Source organism: Leucoraja erinacea, chromosome 26 (genome assembly GCF_028641065.1).
Source record: "Leucoraja erinacea ecotype New England chromosome 26, Leri_hhj_1, whole genome shotgun sequence".
NCBI classification, from domain to species: Eukaryota; Metazoa; Chordata; class Chondrichthyes; order Rajiformes; family Rajidae; genus Leucoraja; species Leucoraja erinaceus.
The window spans coordinates 25,923,794-25,939,213 of NC_073402.1; the positions used below are offsets into that span (position 1 = coordinate 25,923,794).

General features: G+C 40.4%; 1 protein-coding gene across 9 annotated transcripts in view; it reads right to left on the reverse strand.

Annotated features, from left to right (window-relative positions):
* The window catches only part of LOC129709859 (phosphatase and actin regulator 4-like), a 110,187-nt gene that overhangs the window by 17,408 nt on the left and 77,359 nt on the right, over nt 1–15,420 (reverse strand). For 8 of the 9 annotated variants that reach the window (XM_055656488.1, XM_055656483.1, XM_055656489.1 and 5 more), the window contains 3 exons: nt 12,825–12,992; nt 4,434–4,514; nt 83–277 (listed from right to left, as the gene is read on the reverse strand). In XM_055656488.1, the coding sequence (XP_055512463.1) occupies nt 83–277; nt 4,434–4,514; nt 12,825–12,992 (444 nt within the window). The remainder of the gene's footprint in view (nt 1–82; nt 278–4,433; nt 4,515–12,824; nt 12,993–15,420) is intronic. The other variant, XM_055656485.1, reaches the window with a different exon arrangement.

The following is a 15,420-nucleotide window of genomic DNA, read 5'->3' on the forward strand; positions in this document are numbered from 1 at the left end:
GGTTTTTGTAAATGTTCAAAATAGATAAAAGCAATGTCTTGCAATTAAAACATGATCTCTTTGCATGGTTTTGATTTCTTACCTTTCGTTTTTTTAAATTCTGCAGCAGAGTTAATAATTTTTTCCTCTTTTTCCTGTGGAGGTTTCGAAACACTTGGTCTTTTCTCAGCTGCAGCTGGTACTTCTGGCTCCTTTGAGGTGGACAATTCGCCCACAGGGACTGTGTGTCCATTCTTTAGTGTACTGTTCTGGTCAGGTTTGCTGTTAATTTCCCCATCTGCAATAAGGGAAAACGAGAACCCTATTTTTGACAGATATATCGAGATGTTTTATGCAGATAGGGGAGGGAAGATGTCAGAAATAGTCAAAGTGAATGAGGGCAAGGTGGAAGTTGGTAAAGTTGATAAAATCAACAAGATCTGCACAGGTGCGGGAGTCAGAACTTGAAAGGTAGGTTTGAAGCTCCAGAACTAGTTACGCTGGCAACTTTAGTGGAATCAGGTTCTATTTTCCATTGCAAAGATGCAAGCTCGAGGCAAAAAAAAAATTGGTAGCTTTCAAGTTCCAATTACACACTTTATAACACAGGATGTAGGTGTTTGCTTCAGTGCATTAGCGATGACTCTGATAGAAAAATCCAATTAATCCCACTCTCCTGCTCTTTCTCAGGATATTAAATAGTTTCCTTTTGCAGTATACATCAAATTTCCTTCTGAAAATGACTACCGAGCACCTATTATCATCACACTGTCAGGCAGTTCATCCCAAATTATAATGTGAGCAAATAGGACTCGCTGAGATGGGCATCTTGGTTGGCATGGATGAGTTGGGCAGAAGAGCCTGTGACTCAACGACACCAGCAGCTGTGTAAAAAAAAATCTGTTCCATTTACTTCTTTGATCCCTTGCATCTAACACTCATACTGAGGAAACAATTTGTCCCATACATTCATGCTCACACAGTCACCTGAAGATTGCTTCAAAGTATATACCAATTAATTGCTCAAACGGATCACCGAAAAGCTTATTTTGCATACAATTAACTTTCCCGGTATGCTTGGCCAATTTTGTGCAAAGCTTTACTTCATAATTTTGGTTCCCGACACAATTTTTCTTTTCAGAAAAGATTAATATTCTCTGGTGTGGCTACATTAGAGAGAAATATGACAGATATTGTTACTGTATTTAAATTCACATTTAGTAAATGTCATGTGTTAGGTTGGTGGGTTGATACATTTTGCTTATTAAGAAACTACTCGGAATCAGAGCCGTCTCAGAAATCTCATTAAAAGTGGAAAATTATGTCAAAACTAATGAAAATGTCTCGTGAGGAAGAATCTCAGCTTGGAGCACTAATACCCTGTCCAAGATTATTTTTACTGCTAACAATTATTTTGTGGACTGCAATACAAGAACTAGCATCATCTAGACATCAGCACCATAGATTATTGCAAGCCTCTTAAACGTGAAATAGTTCTTCATTCCAGAATCTATCAATGTAGATTTATATGAGGTACAGAGGCAAAGCTGGTCAAAGAATAATAAAACAAAAGAGTCAGCATGAGACTTCAGTAGAGGCAACGTGCAAGACTGCATGTGTAGGAAGGAAGTGCAGATGCTGACTTACACCGAAGATGAGACACAAAAAGCTGGAGTACCTCAGCAGGTCAGACAGCATTCATGGAGAAAAAGAATAGATGGAGATCCAGTATGCGTTTGGCTTCGATCCGATAATGGAGGAATCCCAGGACAGAAAGGCCAGTGTGGGAATGGGAAGGGCAACTGAAGTGTTTGGCAACCGGGAGATAAGGTAGGTCTGGGCGGACTGAGCAAAGGTGTTCGCTCACCAGCGGCCAAACGCAAATTGGAGGAACAGCACCTCATATTTTGCTTGGGCTGCTTACAACGCAGTGGTATGAATATTGATTTCTCTAACCAAGTAGCCCTTGCATCCCCTCTCTCTCTCTCTCCATCCATTCCCCACCCAAGTCGTACTAGCTTCAAAGTTGTCCTGTTGAGTCTCATTGTCTGTAACTTGTATAAGTGCATCCTGCACATGTGTTCCACTGAAGAAGCAGGAACTGTTCTCTTTGTGCAGATTATTTATTGTCTTCGGCATGCGCAGTTCCTCGTTTTACTATTCCTATGTACCTTTACAGTGGAGATGGCGGAATTTCTTTAGTCAGAGGGTGAAAATGTGTGGAATTCATTGCCTCAGACGGCTGAGAAGCCAAGTCATTGGGTATTTTTAAACCAGAGATTGATCGGTTCTTGATTAGGAAGGGCGGCAAAGGTTTATGGGGAGAAGGTAAGAGAATGGGTTTGAGAGGGAACAATAGATCAGCCATGATTGAATGGCAAGGCAGACCTGATGGGCAAAACAGCCTAATTCTGCTCCTCTGTCTCATGATCTTATTTAAATCTTCACAAGCGGACGGACAGCAGTTAATTCATGGCCAAGAAAACAACTCCTCGGATGTACCTACGAGCCTCACCTCAATCCCGAGCCTCAGCTTCACAAGATGACATTGACTCATTAGCAAAAAAATACAGCAAGCTGGTAAACTTTAAAGAAGTCTCCCGTCACATTTAGTATTTTTTTCACCGTCATGTACAGACATAGCTCTTTCTTAAACATATCATATCAGACACTTCAACTACTTCTTGTAGTAGTAACTTCCATTTTCAAGTATTGGCCGGTGTGGACAAGTTGGGACGAAGGGCCTGCTTCCACGCTGTAAGACTCCATGACTGACTATATTCCTTAGCATACTGGATTCCACAAATAGAGACCATATTTATCAAACACCATCATAATTTTCAAGACTTCTGTTCAATAATTAGTACTTTCAACAGTCACTTTCCTTTTTAATACAAGGATATTGACCTTTATGGCCGTAAATATGCAACCAGAAAGTGTCAAAATGCAATGCTGGATGGGATATAACTTTCAGGAAAGCAGCTGCCATTTGGCCATTTTTGCTTGTATTGGTTCTTTCAAAAAATCCAAAGCACAAAGTGCTGGAGTAACTCAGCGGGTCAGGCAGCATCTGTGGAGGAAATATACAGGTGACCTTTCGGGTTGGGAGCTTTCTTCAGAATGAAGTCACAACCCGAAATGTTCCTCTATCCATTCCCTCCATGGATGCTGGCTGACCCGCTGAGTTACTCCAGCACTTTGTGATTTGCTCAAGATTCTGGCATCTGCAGCTCCCTGTATCTCTTTCAAACAACTGTTCAATTTATGACTAACAAGCCCTGAAAATGAATCATCCTGAAGTAGGGGCAATTCTTAAAGAATGCTTCATTTTTTTTGATGTAGAGGATTACATATGTAACGGGAAAAAAATTCAGAGGTTTTCTCTGAATTTTCCCATAAAGGAGACATGAGCTGTCTGAAAGAGAGATCTATTGGTTACACACCTATTCTTCCCTGCTATTCAAGCAAATGTTTGTTTCAAGTGGACATCGAATTCCCTTTTGAAAGTTACAAATTAATCTATTTCTCCCCACTCATTTAGACAGTGCTTTCCAAATGATAAAAAGTACAGAATCTACAGCAACCAACAGTGCCATTCCGTCCAATTGTTTCCCATTAAACAAAGAAGATTGAAAGATCTAATAGAATTATCCAGTGTTGAGGTTATTTTATGGAGCAAGTTGTTATGTACAATGTAAAGCTACTTTCACCCTACTTCAGTGTTGGCATAATGTATAAATCTATCCACCCTCAAATATTTATAGAAATTGGCCTTGATTGGATCCATGCTGTTTATCTCAACTATACCAAGTTCCGCATTCAAATCACTCCACTGAGAAAGTAATTTCTCCCGCATTTCTTATAACCATGTTGACACTTCAAGGAAAGAACACATCACACTAAACCATTAGCTTTAGCTTCATTTGGTTTAAACTATTAGCTGATTTGCAGCAATCATGCTGAGTTGCAAGCTTGAATTGTGGAAGCATCAACAGGCTCGCAAAAGGAATTACAACTATTGTTGTCACCAGGCACTAGCGTAGTCGGTAACAAACCGTACATATTTTCCATGTATTAATTTCATATGAAAATTCACTGAACTGTTGAATTTCATTTACTGCCCAAAATTGTTGGCTGTCAGTGACCAGTTCAACATGTTGGTGCTACAAAGCTCAAAATACTTTGTCCATTTTCATCTGTGAAAATGTTTCCCAGTTAACTCTACATTGGACTGGGTACTTTATACTGATTAGGTGGGAATGGTAAGGACACTTTCTCAAGCTCAAAGTTGTACCTTAATGAAATTGTACCTGGTGACAACACTAGATCACTGTGCAAAGATCACGACATCAAGGCATTTCTCAAAATGTTTAATAGGGAGAAGGGATCCAACTTAATCATTCGGTTTGGCTGTTTAATGAAATCTCTCTTCATTCTACACACATCATACTTGCCTTGTTCAGGAATCTCTTTCAATACTCCCTTCTTAACCAGTTCAGCTCTGCTCTGTCTCACAGATAATTTCCTGTCCAAAACTGGAATTATAAAAACATGACCGTCAACAGGCTATCGAATAAATTATTCTCCACGAGCTCCCTCATGAAGCAAGATCATAGCTCCTGTCACAAATAAAAGAATTAAGTCAAAAGCTGGCAAAATTTATCTATATGAGTATCTTAGGTCTCGAAACATTCTACCATTGTCCAGAAGATATGATGGAAATAGTGTCCAGCACATACTGAAACATACTCTGAACATTACTATTCATCAGGAAGTATTAGCCAAGGATTAAGTGGATTTGGTCTATCAGTGAGCACGCTGGGTCAAGAGAACGTTGCCATCTTAAATCATATGGATCTACCTTACTGAAGAGTTCTGAGCAGTTTTAATGGAACAAGTTATTCAGGCTTTTGAAGCCCATACTACTGGATTGATGTCGGTAACATATAAAAAAAATATCCTCTGAAGAAAATTATAATTTTAGCCATTGAAATATTTCACGACAAAACCACGGATTATCTGCACAATTCAGTTTCTACTCGTAATGATAAAGCTTTCAATGAGTCTCTATGGGCTATAGGCGACAGATAGCACAATGGGCTAAGAGTTCGGCTGGCGACCGGGAGGTAGCCGGTTCAAATCCCGCTTGGAGTGCATACTGTCGTTGTGTCCTTGGGCAAGACACTTCACCCACCTTTGCCTGTGTGTAATGGAATGTAATTACGGCGGCAGGCGCGGGCACACCGCGACGCCCTGTGTCTCCCTTTCAAGGGAGATGCTAAAAATGCATTTCGTTGTCTCTGTACTGTACACTGACAATGACAATTAATTGAATCATTTCATTTCATTTCATAATCTACAAGTTGTAAAGAGCTTAGAGCAGTAATGTACTAGGCATGGTTAGCAAGTTTTGCAGATGACACCAAAGTAGGTGGTATATTAGATAGCTAAGATGGTTACCAAAAATTGCAGCAGGATCTTAATCAGTTGGGCACCTTCAAAGTGAATGGCGGGGCTATGAGGTGCGAGTAGTGCAGAGGGATCTAGGAATGTCGGCACACTGTTCCTTGAAAGTGGTGTTACTGGTAGATAGGGTGGGCATGAAGGCTTTCGGCACATTGGCATTCATTAATCAGGGTACTGAGTATAAAAGTTGGGATGTTATGTTACAGTTGTACCAGACGCTGGTGAGGCCACATTTAAAGTACTGTGTTTGGTTTTGGTCACCCTACTAAAGGAAAGATGTTGGTAAGTTGGAAGGGCCTGAGCTAAAGGGAGATGTTGGCATGCTAGGACTATTCCTTGAAGCACAGGAGAATGAGGGGTGATTTTATAGAGGCAAATAAGATCATGAGGAGAATACATAGGGTAGATGCACATAGTCCTTTACTCAGAGCAGGGGAATCAAGAACCTGGGACATGGGTTTAAGGTGAGAGGGGAAAGATAATAGGAACCGGAAGGGAAACTTTTTTACACTGAGGTTTGTGGGTATATGGAACAAGCTGGCAGAGGAGGTAATTGAGGCAGGTACTATAATATATTTCAAAGACATTTCAATAAATTCATGGATTGGTTTAGAAGGATATGGGCCAAAGGCTGGCAGGTGGGACTGGTGTCAACGGGGCATCTTGGTCAGCATGGGCAAGCTGGGCCGAAGGGCCTGGTTCCATATTGTACGACTGTGACTATGTAAAGTGGTGTGCCTTTCTCTTTTCATGTATGTTTTGGTTGAAGCCCAAGAAAAAACTAGTTTAGAGTTTCTGCAGAGTGAGGAAATTGAGCTTTCAGTTGTAGATATTGTATCACAAATGCTTGGCCCATACAGGGCATCATTATATCTTAAATAGAGTACCCAATGCTAATGAGCTGCTTTTATCAGTCAGCATTAAACTGTTTTATTCACTATTTATTTCAGAAAATTCCATCTTCACCTTTCTTACTAGGTCAATTCAAAATGTAATTGTTTTAGTTGCAGAGCGAGCTTTCCAAGCCAATTTACCCAACTTAAGCCCTTAATTGCCTATTTTGAAACAATACATTAACTAACATGTTTTTTTGTAATACACATTGCACAAAGATGCATTTGAACAGCTGCATCAATGGCTTATCTGAGAAAATGAGAATGTAAAACCATTTACATTTGCAGATTACCCTTCCTTCACCGTATGTTATTGGGAATCGCAGATTAGCCAGCTCAATTAAGCCCAAATATTATTTTAAATCATAGGACTAGCTCTAATGGAGAACTGCAGAAATAGTGTAGCCCTGAACAATACTGTGAATTTAGCTACCTTATCTCTGCCAAAGATGATAGCTTCCTAAATTCATAAATTATCGGAGCAGAATTAGGGCATTCGGCTTATCAGGTCTACTCTGCCATTCAATCATGACTGATCTATCTTTCGCTCTCAATGCCATTCTCATGCCTTCTCCCCATAACCCTGACACCCGTACTAGCTCTGCCTCCAAGCCCCATGAGGAAATTGTAGCAAGAATGTAGAGCAAATATCAGGTAAAAACAAAAAATTGTTGGTATGGTCATTCAATCACACAGAGCTCAATACTAGCCACTTATAGTGTTGCAGGCTGTTTTACATTAGTTGGAAATGCACATGTAGAATGGTCACATATACAAAATGCCAGGACATCTGAACACCCAGGCAAACAGTATTTCAGGAAAAGTGTCACCTTGAGTAGAAGAATAAAACAAAACTCGTACAACTCAGTTCAGTTATTATTGAGAACACTAATATCAGTTATGCCGACTGTGAAATTATTGAATTATTGCAAAAGAAAATCCTACCTAGTTCACCAATCTCCCCACATCTGGGCTCCACATGACTCCAGGCCTACCACTGTGATTGATCCTTACCTTCCTTCAGAACTCACCTAGCAATCTGCTCAGCTCAAAGTAATTTGGCACAGGTAATAAAAAGATCCTTGAATGAATAAATGACCTTCTTCTTTGAGAAGGTGTCAAACCTCACAAAAACATTTATATCAGACAGATTTTATGCTTTAGGTGGGTGTGAAGTGACTTGCTTTTGTACAGTGTTGAAACTTTGCCACTGTAAAATGATTGCCTCCCAAAGTTATGCCTGGGGTCTCAGAAATCACACTCACTGTATTTTGCTTTCTCTTGTGGTAGAGCACCCCAAAAAAAATGTCCACATATAGGGGGAATCCAGAACCAGGGGTCACAGTTTAAGAATAACTGTCTATTTAGGACTGAGATGAGGAAATACTTTTTCACCCAGAGAGCTGTGAATCTGTGGAATTCTCTGCCACATAAGACAGTGGAGGTCTATTCACTGGATGTTTTCATGAGAGGGTTAGATATAGCTCTTAGGGCTAACGGAATCAAGGGATATAGGCAAAATGCAGGAATGGGGTACTGATGTTGGATGATCAGCCATGATCATATTAAAGGGCTGAATGACCTACTCTGGCCTACTATTTTCTATGTTTCAAAGCGAATGCCAGATAAAGTACCAAGGTCAAGCAGGGCAGAGGATGATGGGGGAAATTGGAATAACGGAGGAGATTAACTAGGTTACATTTAATGTATTTTAAATGCATAATTAGCATCAATCTCTCTGATCTCAATTAGCTTGGTGGAACCTCAAAATGTAAATAGTAAATACATTATACTACATCTTTGTATGTTTCACTTCACTAAACTCAACTCTGGCGAATTTAAAATATGTCATCACCTCCACCTCTTGAAATTGAAAGTTGATATAAAATACAATTAAAACTCAATCATGGGATAATATTAAAGGCAAAGAGATTAGTGCAAACTCTTAACGTTGAGGTAGGCGGGTAATTATCCTCTGCACATGAGAAGGTTACAAAACCAAGAGCTGGTGTATTGGTGAATTGTGCAGGGTTACATTAATTTGAGCAATTCCCATTCTCCCCTATTTCATCAATGGGAACAAGGACAGAAGGGTCAAGCATTCCTATTTTTATTTAGTGACGTTTGGAGATCAATTTAATTCTTGGCTGTGATGCATAGTTACAGGACTATAAAGCTACATAGCAAAAATATTCAAGAGGCAATGTTACAAGCTTCTCAATTTTGCTATTCACAAGGGATAGAATGTAGGAAACAACACCATGAAGCCAGCTGTTTTCTTTTAAGAGCTATTATATAAAATGATAGGAATTGGAGCACATCATCCTTACTACCATACACAGGAGACTCAGAGGTTTGGAAGCAAGTAAATTACAAAGTCCTTCTCAGTGGAAATGCAGATTTAGAATTAATTTTAGTGCAAAAAACTAACCAAACAAATTAAAAGCAACAGTACCCTCTTGACTGACGTGCCATCTATAACATTTAAAAAAACCCTCCTTGCTCTGTCAGCATACTTTGACTGCAATGTGTAGCTCCAAGCAAAAAACTAATTTTAGGGGTTTTTAACACTACCTGCACACTCACTGCACATCTCGTATGTGTATGTGACAAATAAACTTGACTTGACTTGACTACCTCTCAGGTCTGCAATTTCTACCACCTAGAAGGAAATGGACATGAGGTGGCACAGCAACATCAAATTACATCCCCAAGCAACACATTAACTTAACTTGGAAAAGTGTCACTGTTCCTTCAACACCATTTAATTTAAATCCTGAACCTTTCGGCTCACAGCACAGTAGAGTACACAACAAGGATACAGTGGTTCATTGGGGTAACCCTTCGCAATGTTTACAAGGATAATTATGATGGGTCATGAAGGCTGGCCCTACCGATGACACCCACGCCAATGAATGACAACAGTAACACAGACTGACAAGCGCTCCAATATTCCCTATGCCCATCTGACAATGAAACCTCATGTATCACATTCTGTCACTACAACCAAAGCTAGTCTGAGGAGAGGCATGAAGCACTAAAGGACCTCACAGCTAATTTAAACATTCTAAAACTAAACTCTCAATTTCCTGAGGCAATGAAAATAACCATCTGAGACAATCCATAGACAGACTAGCTAAAGGAAGAAATAAAGTACTGTTACAATTATACAGGCAACTCTGCACCTGAAGTAACATGGCTCATTTTGATACTGTTATTCGTAACGAGCATTTGTGGTTCATAATAATAATAATAATAATAATAATAATATCTTTTAATGTTCATGAGCATTGAGCGAGATTCATTAATCAATTCCTTACAAAAAGGTTTTCCTATGATGGATGATGAAAATGTTAGATATGCATTCTCTGAAGATTACAAGAATAAGAGGCGATTTTACTGAAACATTTAAATTTACAAGGAAACACAACATGATAGATGTTGAGATGCTTCCACCAGCGGGAGAATCTTGATCGAGGGGACACAGTTACAAGATAGGAGGCTGATCATTTAAAACGGGCTGTATAAAAATTTCTTCTCATGGAGAGTGGCGAATCTCTGGAATTCTCCACCCTGGAGGAGAATCATGGAGGTATCTAAAACCAAGGTAGCTAGCGTATTGAAAGGTTAGATAATTGAGGCCGATGGGGAAATGGCACAGAGCAATTGAGGCCTGGATCATGCTGAATTGTGGGGTAGTTTTGAGTAACCAGGTGGTCTGCTCCTGTTACTGTTTTCTTGTGTGCTTGTATGACTACAACTAACCAAAGTTGCATAAACTTACCTTTCCTAACCATTACAAAGCTGGTCGCACCCTACACCTTGCAAGCAATCTTTTGGATGTTAGTTCCGTCTCTTAAGATGGCATGGTTATCTTGGAGGCGAGACATTTAAGTTCCAATCTAATGACTTGAGTACATAACTGAAGCTTTCAATCCCAACATGGGCCTAGTAAACAAATTAAACCATGATCTAATTTTCCCTTGCTCTCATGGCACTAATGTGAATGGCAAAGTTCTCCCCATTCCGCAATTATCAGTTATGCCAACTAGTAAATTACTTAAGATAGACACAAAGTGCTTGGGTAACTCAGCGGCTCAGGCAGCATCTCTGGAGAAAATGGATTGTGACGTTTGAGGCTGGGATCCTTTTTCAACCGGAGAATTCTGGGCATGATTCTTTAATAATAATAATAATAATAATTTTATTTATAGAGCACTTTAAAAACAAACATAGCTGCAACAAAGTGCTGTACATCACTAATCATTGACAAAAAAGTTAATACACACCAAAAATAACAATCAAACGAAATAGTAGGAAAAGACATAAAATAAAGAAACTCAGAAGCAAAGCCTCAGGCATCAGCATCTCTGGAGAGACGGATTTGAAGATGGATGACGTGTTGATGTGCGTATCGAGAGCAACCTATCTTCTGAGCCTCACACTTTACTTTCCTTGAGGGACCGGGCAGAGTGTATGGTTTCGCGGAGGTGATTCAGAGTCGCAATTGCATGAATAAAAGTGCACCGGGAGAGTGTAGGGAGGCTGGGCGTTGTGCTCTATTGGAGCAGCAGGAGGAACTAACTGGACGAGCCAGAAGTTCAAAACCAAAATTTACAAATCCAGTTTTAACAGGAGTCTCAAAATGCAATCGAAATGGGCTTCACGGCCATCAGGTGTAGCAGGCGCAGGGATGATGAGGGCAGATTTGAACCTTGACAATGCTTGGCAGCAGAACAAGAAAATCACCTGATAAGAGGCAACATTTCTTTACACTGAGAATGGCACTGCCCAGCAGGTAAGCGGAAGCAGACTCATTTTACAGTTGCTTTCAACAGAGAAAGCTGAAACAGTAAGGAGATAGTTTCTAAGGGGAACCCAGAGGAAGTATAAAGGGCTCCAGGAAAAAACCCTGTGGAACCCCATATGACAGGGGACTGGGATTAGTTGAAGAAGTCCAATGAAGGACCGAAACCATCCCAACTGTCGCAAACTGCCCTCAGTATAGCAGATAATTCTCTACAAGTCTAAGGCGATTAATGATGCAGGACAAGAATCCCCAGGGTTTTCCTTCTTTATCATTAAAAACTTAGCATTGCTGATTCCGTGCTGTGCTTTTTAAATCCAGACTGAAGATCTCCCGAATATCTGTCCTCCAGGAATAGTTTTAGCTGAGCATAAACCCTCTCTGGTGCCTTTCGAGATGGGTCTAAAATTCCAGCAGATTGATCCAGGCCAGGTTTCTTAAGTAGTGGTTGCACTACCGCAAAAACATGGGGACAACCCCAAGGCTGTAAGTCAAACCGACTGCCCTAATAGAGAAAACCTCCTTAAAAAGATGTGGAGGGACCGCATCACAAGGAGAACCCGATGGCTTAATATGGGAAACCACATCCTTTAAATACGATATAGTCACAGGCTCAAACTTGTTGAATACCACCAGGCAAGGGACCGAAACAGAAGGGTCAGAGGCAGGTGCTGAAATGTTAGCCCTTAAGGAAACAACCTTATCAACAAAAAAGTGCAGGAAGGGCTTTCCAACTATGGTAGGTAGACACAAAATATTGGAGTAACTCAGCGGGACATCAGCATCTCTGGAGAGACGGAATGGATGACGTTTCGTATCGAGACCCTTCTTCACACTTTACTTTCCTTTACAAGAATGGTGTCGCGGATGAAGAGTCGCAATTACATGAATAATGCGGAGAAGCTGGGGTTGTTCTATTGGAGCAGAGGAGGTACGATGAAGTTCAAAATTTACAAATAGTTTTAACAGAGTAAACAATAAAGAACGGCATCATGTAGCAGGAGGGTGATGAGGGCAGATTTGAAGCGCTTGGCAGCAGAACAAGAACTGATAAGAGGCAACTTTTCTTTACACTGAGAACGGCACTGCCCAGCAGGTAAGCGGAAGCAGACTCATTTGTTGCTTTCAACAGAGAACTGAATAAATAGTTGAAGGGGAAGAAAATAAAAGGGCTCCAGGAAAAAAACTTAGGGGACTGGGATTAGTTGAAGAAGTCCAATGAAGTGAAAGAATAAAAATGCCCTCAGTAGAGCAATAATTCTCTACAAGTCTAAGTGATTAATGATGCTACTCAGAATGGGTTTCCTTCTTTTCATTATCCACTCCATTTTATTTCTTCTTTTACTGAAGATGTGCACTGTGACTTCGATGCAACACCCTTGGTGCCTTCTATCTCTTCCAGCTTCTCCCCAGCAGCATCTCAGAAGGCTTAAGTCAAACAATGAATGGAACAAATGAACTTGAATCTTTTTACATCCCAGATCTTTTCATTCGGTGTCCGGGGGGGGGGGGGGGGGGGGGGGGGGAGTAGGTCCTATGAAAAATTCAGTTTCAATGACTTTTAAATTTTACAATATTCTGTGGACAGGCTGAACGGGTTAAAATAGGAGAACATTTTACATTTCAAACTCTGAAAGCAGTGTCCTCGGGGAGGGGGGGGGGGGGCACTAGTTTCTTACCTGCAGAGGTTTCCTTGAACTTTTCACTGCTTTTCTTTTTCCTCCATTTCCACGGTTTGAATATTTTGCCAAATCCTGGGAATTTCCCCTTCCTCCGTGCCGTGGGAGTATTCGACCCGGAGACGTCATTTCCTGAGCTCACTGGCAGATGAGGCTCCTCTTCCTCAGCTGAAAACATGAATTAGAGGAGACACAGTTCAGTTAAATTCAGAGGTGCCAATTGGGAATTGAATGCTGAGCAGGACTACGTAGAGAGGATACAATCCTTAATCACTTGAAGAGATTACTTTCACATGCTTTGATAGAGTGGATGTGGAGAGAATATTTCCACCAGTGGGAGAGTCTAGCTCCAGTGGTCATAGCCTCAGAATTAAAGGACATTCCTTTAGGAAGGAGATGAGGAGGAATATCTTTAGAGGGTGGTGAATCTGTGGAATTCATTGCCACAGAGGCTGTGGAGGCCAAGTCAATGGACATTTTTACGACAGATAGAAATATTCTTGATTAGTACTGATGTCAGGGGTAAAGGGAGAGAATGCAGGGGAATGAGGTTAGGAGGGAGAGATAGATCAGCCATGATTAAATGCAGAGTAGACTTGATGGGCAGGATGGCCTAATTCTGCTCCTATCACAAACTTATGAAGTCATTCTCAATATCAGTCAGCACATGAAAGCATTTTTCTCCAATGTTTAATAAAGAAAATAGTTTTGCAAAATGATACTGAAATATGTACAAAATAACACAGACCTATGGATATGATAGGTTTAGAATGGATAGGATAGGGTTAGAATATAATGGGCCAAATGCAGGCGAGTGCGACAAGTGTAAATGGGGCACGTTGGTCGGCATGGGCAGGCTGGGCCAAACGGCTTGTTTCCACGCTACATGACCCTATGACCTTGTTGATAAAAGTCATTTTGTCCAACTAAATCTCTTCAAAGAAATGTGTTCCTAAAGAACAGTAGTTAAAGCCCTCCTGGGATATGCATAGTGATGCTTCAAAAAACGTTATGAATGAAATCCCTTTTGTTTTATTTCAGTACAACATTCTCATTTTTGTAATGTTAGTTTTCAATTGAATAACAAGTTATTGGGTACTTTAAACCGGTGACTAGAGATTTCAGCGTCAAGGAAACGCAATTATGTTGCCATTATCCTGAAGAATTAAATTGCAGATTGCACGTTGCCTCTTATGCACATATTGCATTTCCGATTTTTTTCCATTGTAAATAAAAGGCACATAAATGACTCATATTTATCTATATTTGCTTGAAAACCACACTTTTCAACCTGCCAAACACTAAACCAAAGGCAAAAATCTGTCACAGCATTGAACCCAATAGCAAAGATTTAGAGACGCATTGATTCGTACAAGGTTAGAGCAGATTCTTTTAAAAGCTTAAGCAGATTATAGTAGACAGAACTGACAACTGGATATAGATGTTGCATAAGGGTGTTCAGGAGCATTTCATACTTCCTACTGCCTTATCAAGAAACCTTCATTAAGCAAGCAAGAGATGTTTTCTTTACATAGCACTCCGACTATGATATGATGACAAATGGACTTATTTACCCTTTAGTTCAGGTTTTCCATCTGGCAAAGAGCGGTAGTTCACGACTGAATTGATGGAAAATATCTGTTCATGTTTCCATTGTGTAAACGGTCACCAAAGAAAGAAATCACCTGTCTGCTATCAGTAGCTAGCTATTTTCAGAGCTACATGTTAACACCTGGACATCATACACTCTTGGTATTAGGTAGCTCTAAAACCAAATTAATTCTGAATGCTGTGATTAATCCAAGAGAAAGAAGTGAAAAGGGGAGAATAGAGTAATCGTTAAACCATTAAGAAAGCTATGGCAGATGGTTTTCCAATAAAGGTAAAATTAGGGTGGCACAGTGGTAGAGTTTCTGCCTTACAGCACCAGAGACCCAGGTTTGATCCTGACAATGGGTGCTGTCTATACCGAGCTTGTACGTTTGCCCTGTGGGTTTTTCTACATGGGTTTTCTATGGGTTTCTACGGTTTCCTCATACACTCCAAAGACTACAGGCTTGTAGGTTAATTGACTTCTGTAAATTATACATTGTCCCTAAAGTGTAGGATAGTGCTGGTGTACGGGGCGATTACTGGTCGGCACGGACTCAATCGGTGGGCCGATGGGCCTGTTTCCGCACTGTATCTCTAAAGTCTAAAGAATAGGTCTCCAATAGGAGAATAACAATCTTTTATACAGTTAGAGTGTTGGTACCCAGTTGCAACATTCTGGAGCCATATTCACAAACGAGAACTCTAAACCCATCAGATCCAAGAAAATGGTGCATGGGAATGAAGTTTAATGTTCTTTAATCCTAACAACGGTTATTCACCAGCCCACTTTGCTCCATACATTTACTCACTCATAGACACAAAAAGCTCGAGTAACTCAGCAGGTCAGACAACATCTCTGGAGTGAAGGAACAGGTGACGTTTTGGGTAGAGACCCATCTTCAGACATTACTCCAGCTTTTTGTGTTTATCTTCAGTTTAAATTAGCATCTGCCATTCCTTCCTACTTTTCTCACTCTTCCCTGAATTAAAAGCTTTTCAAATC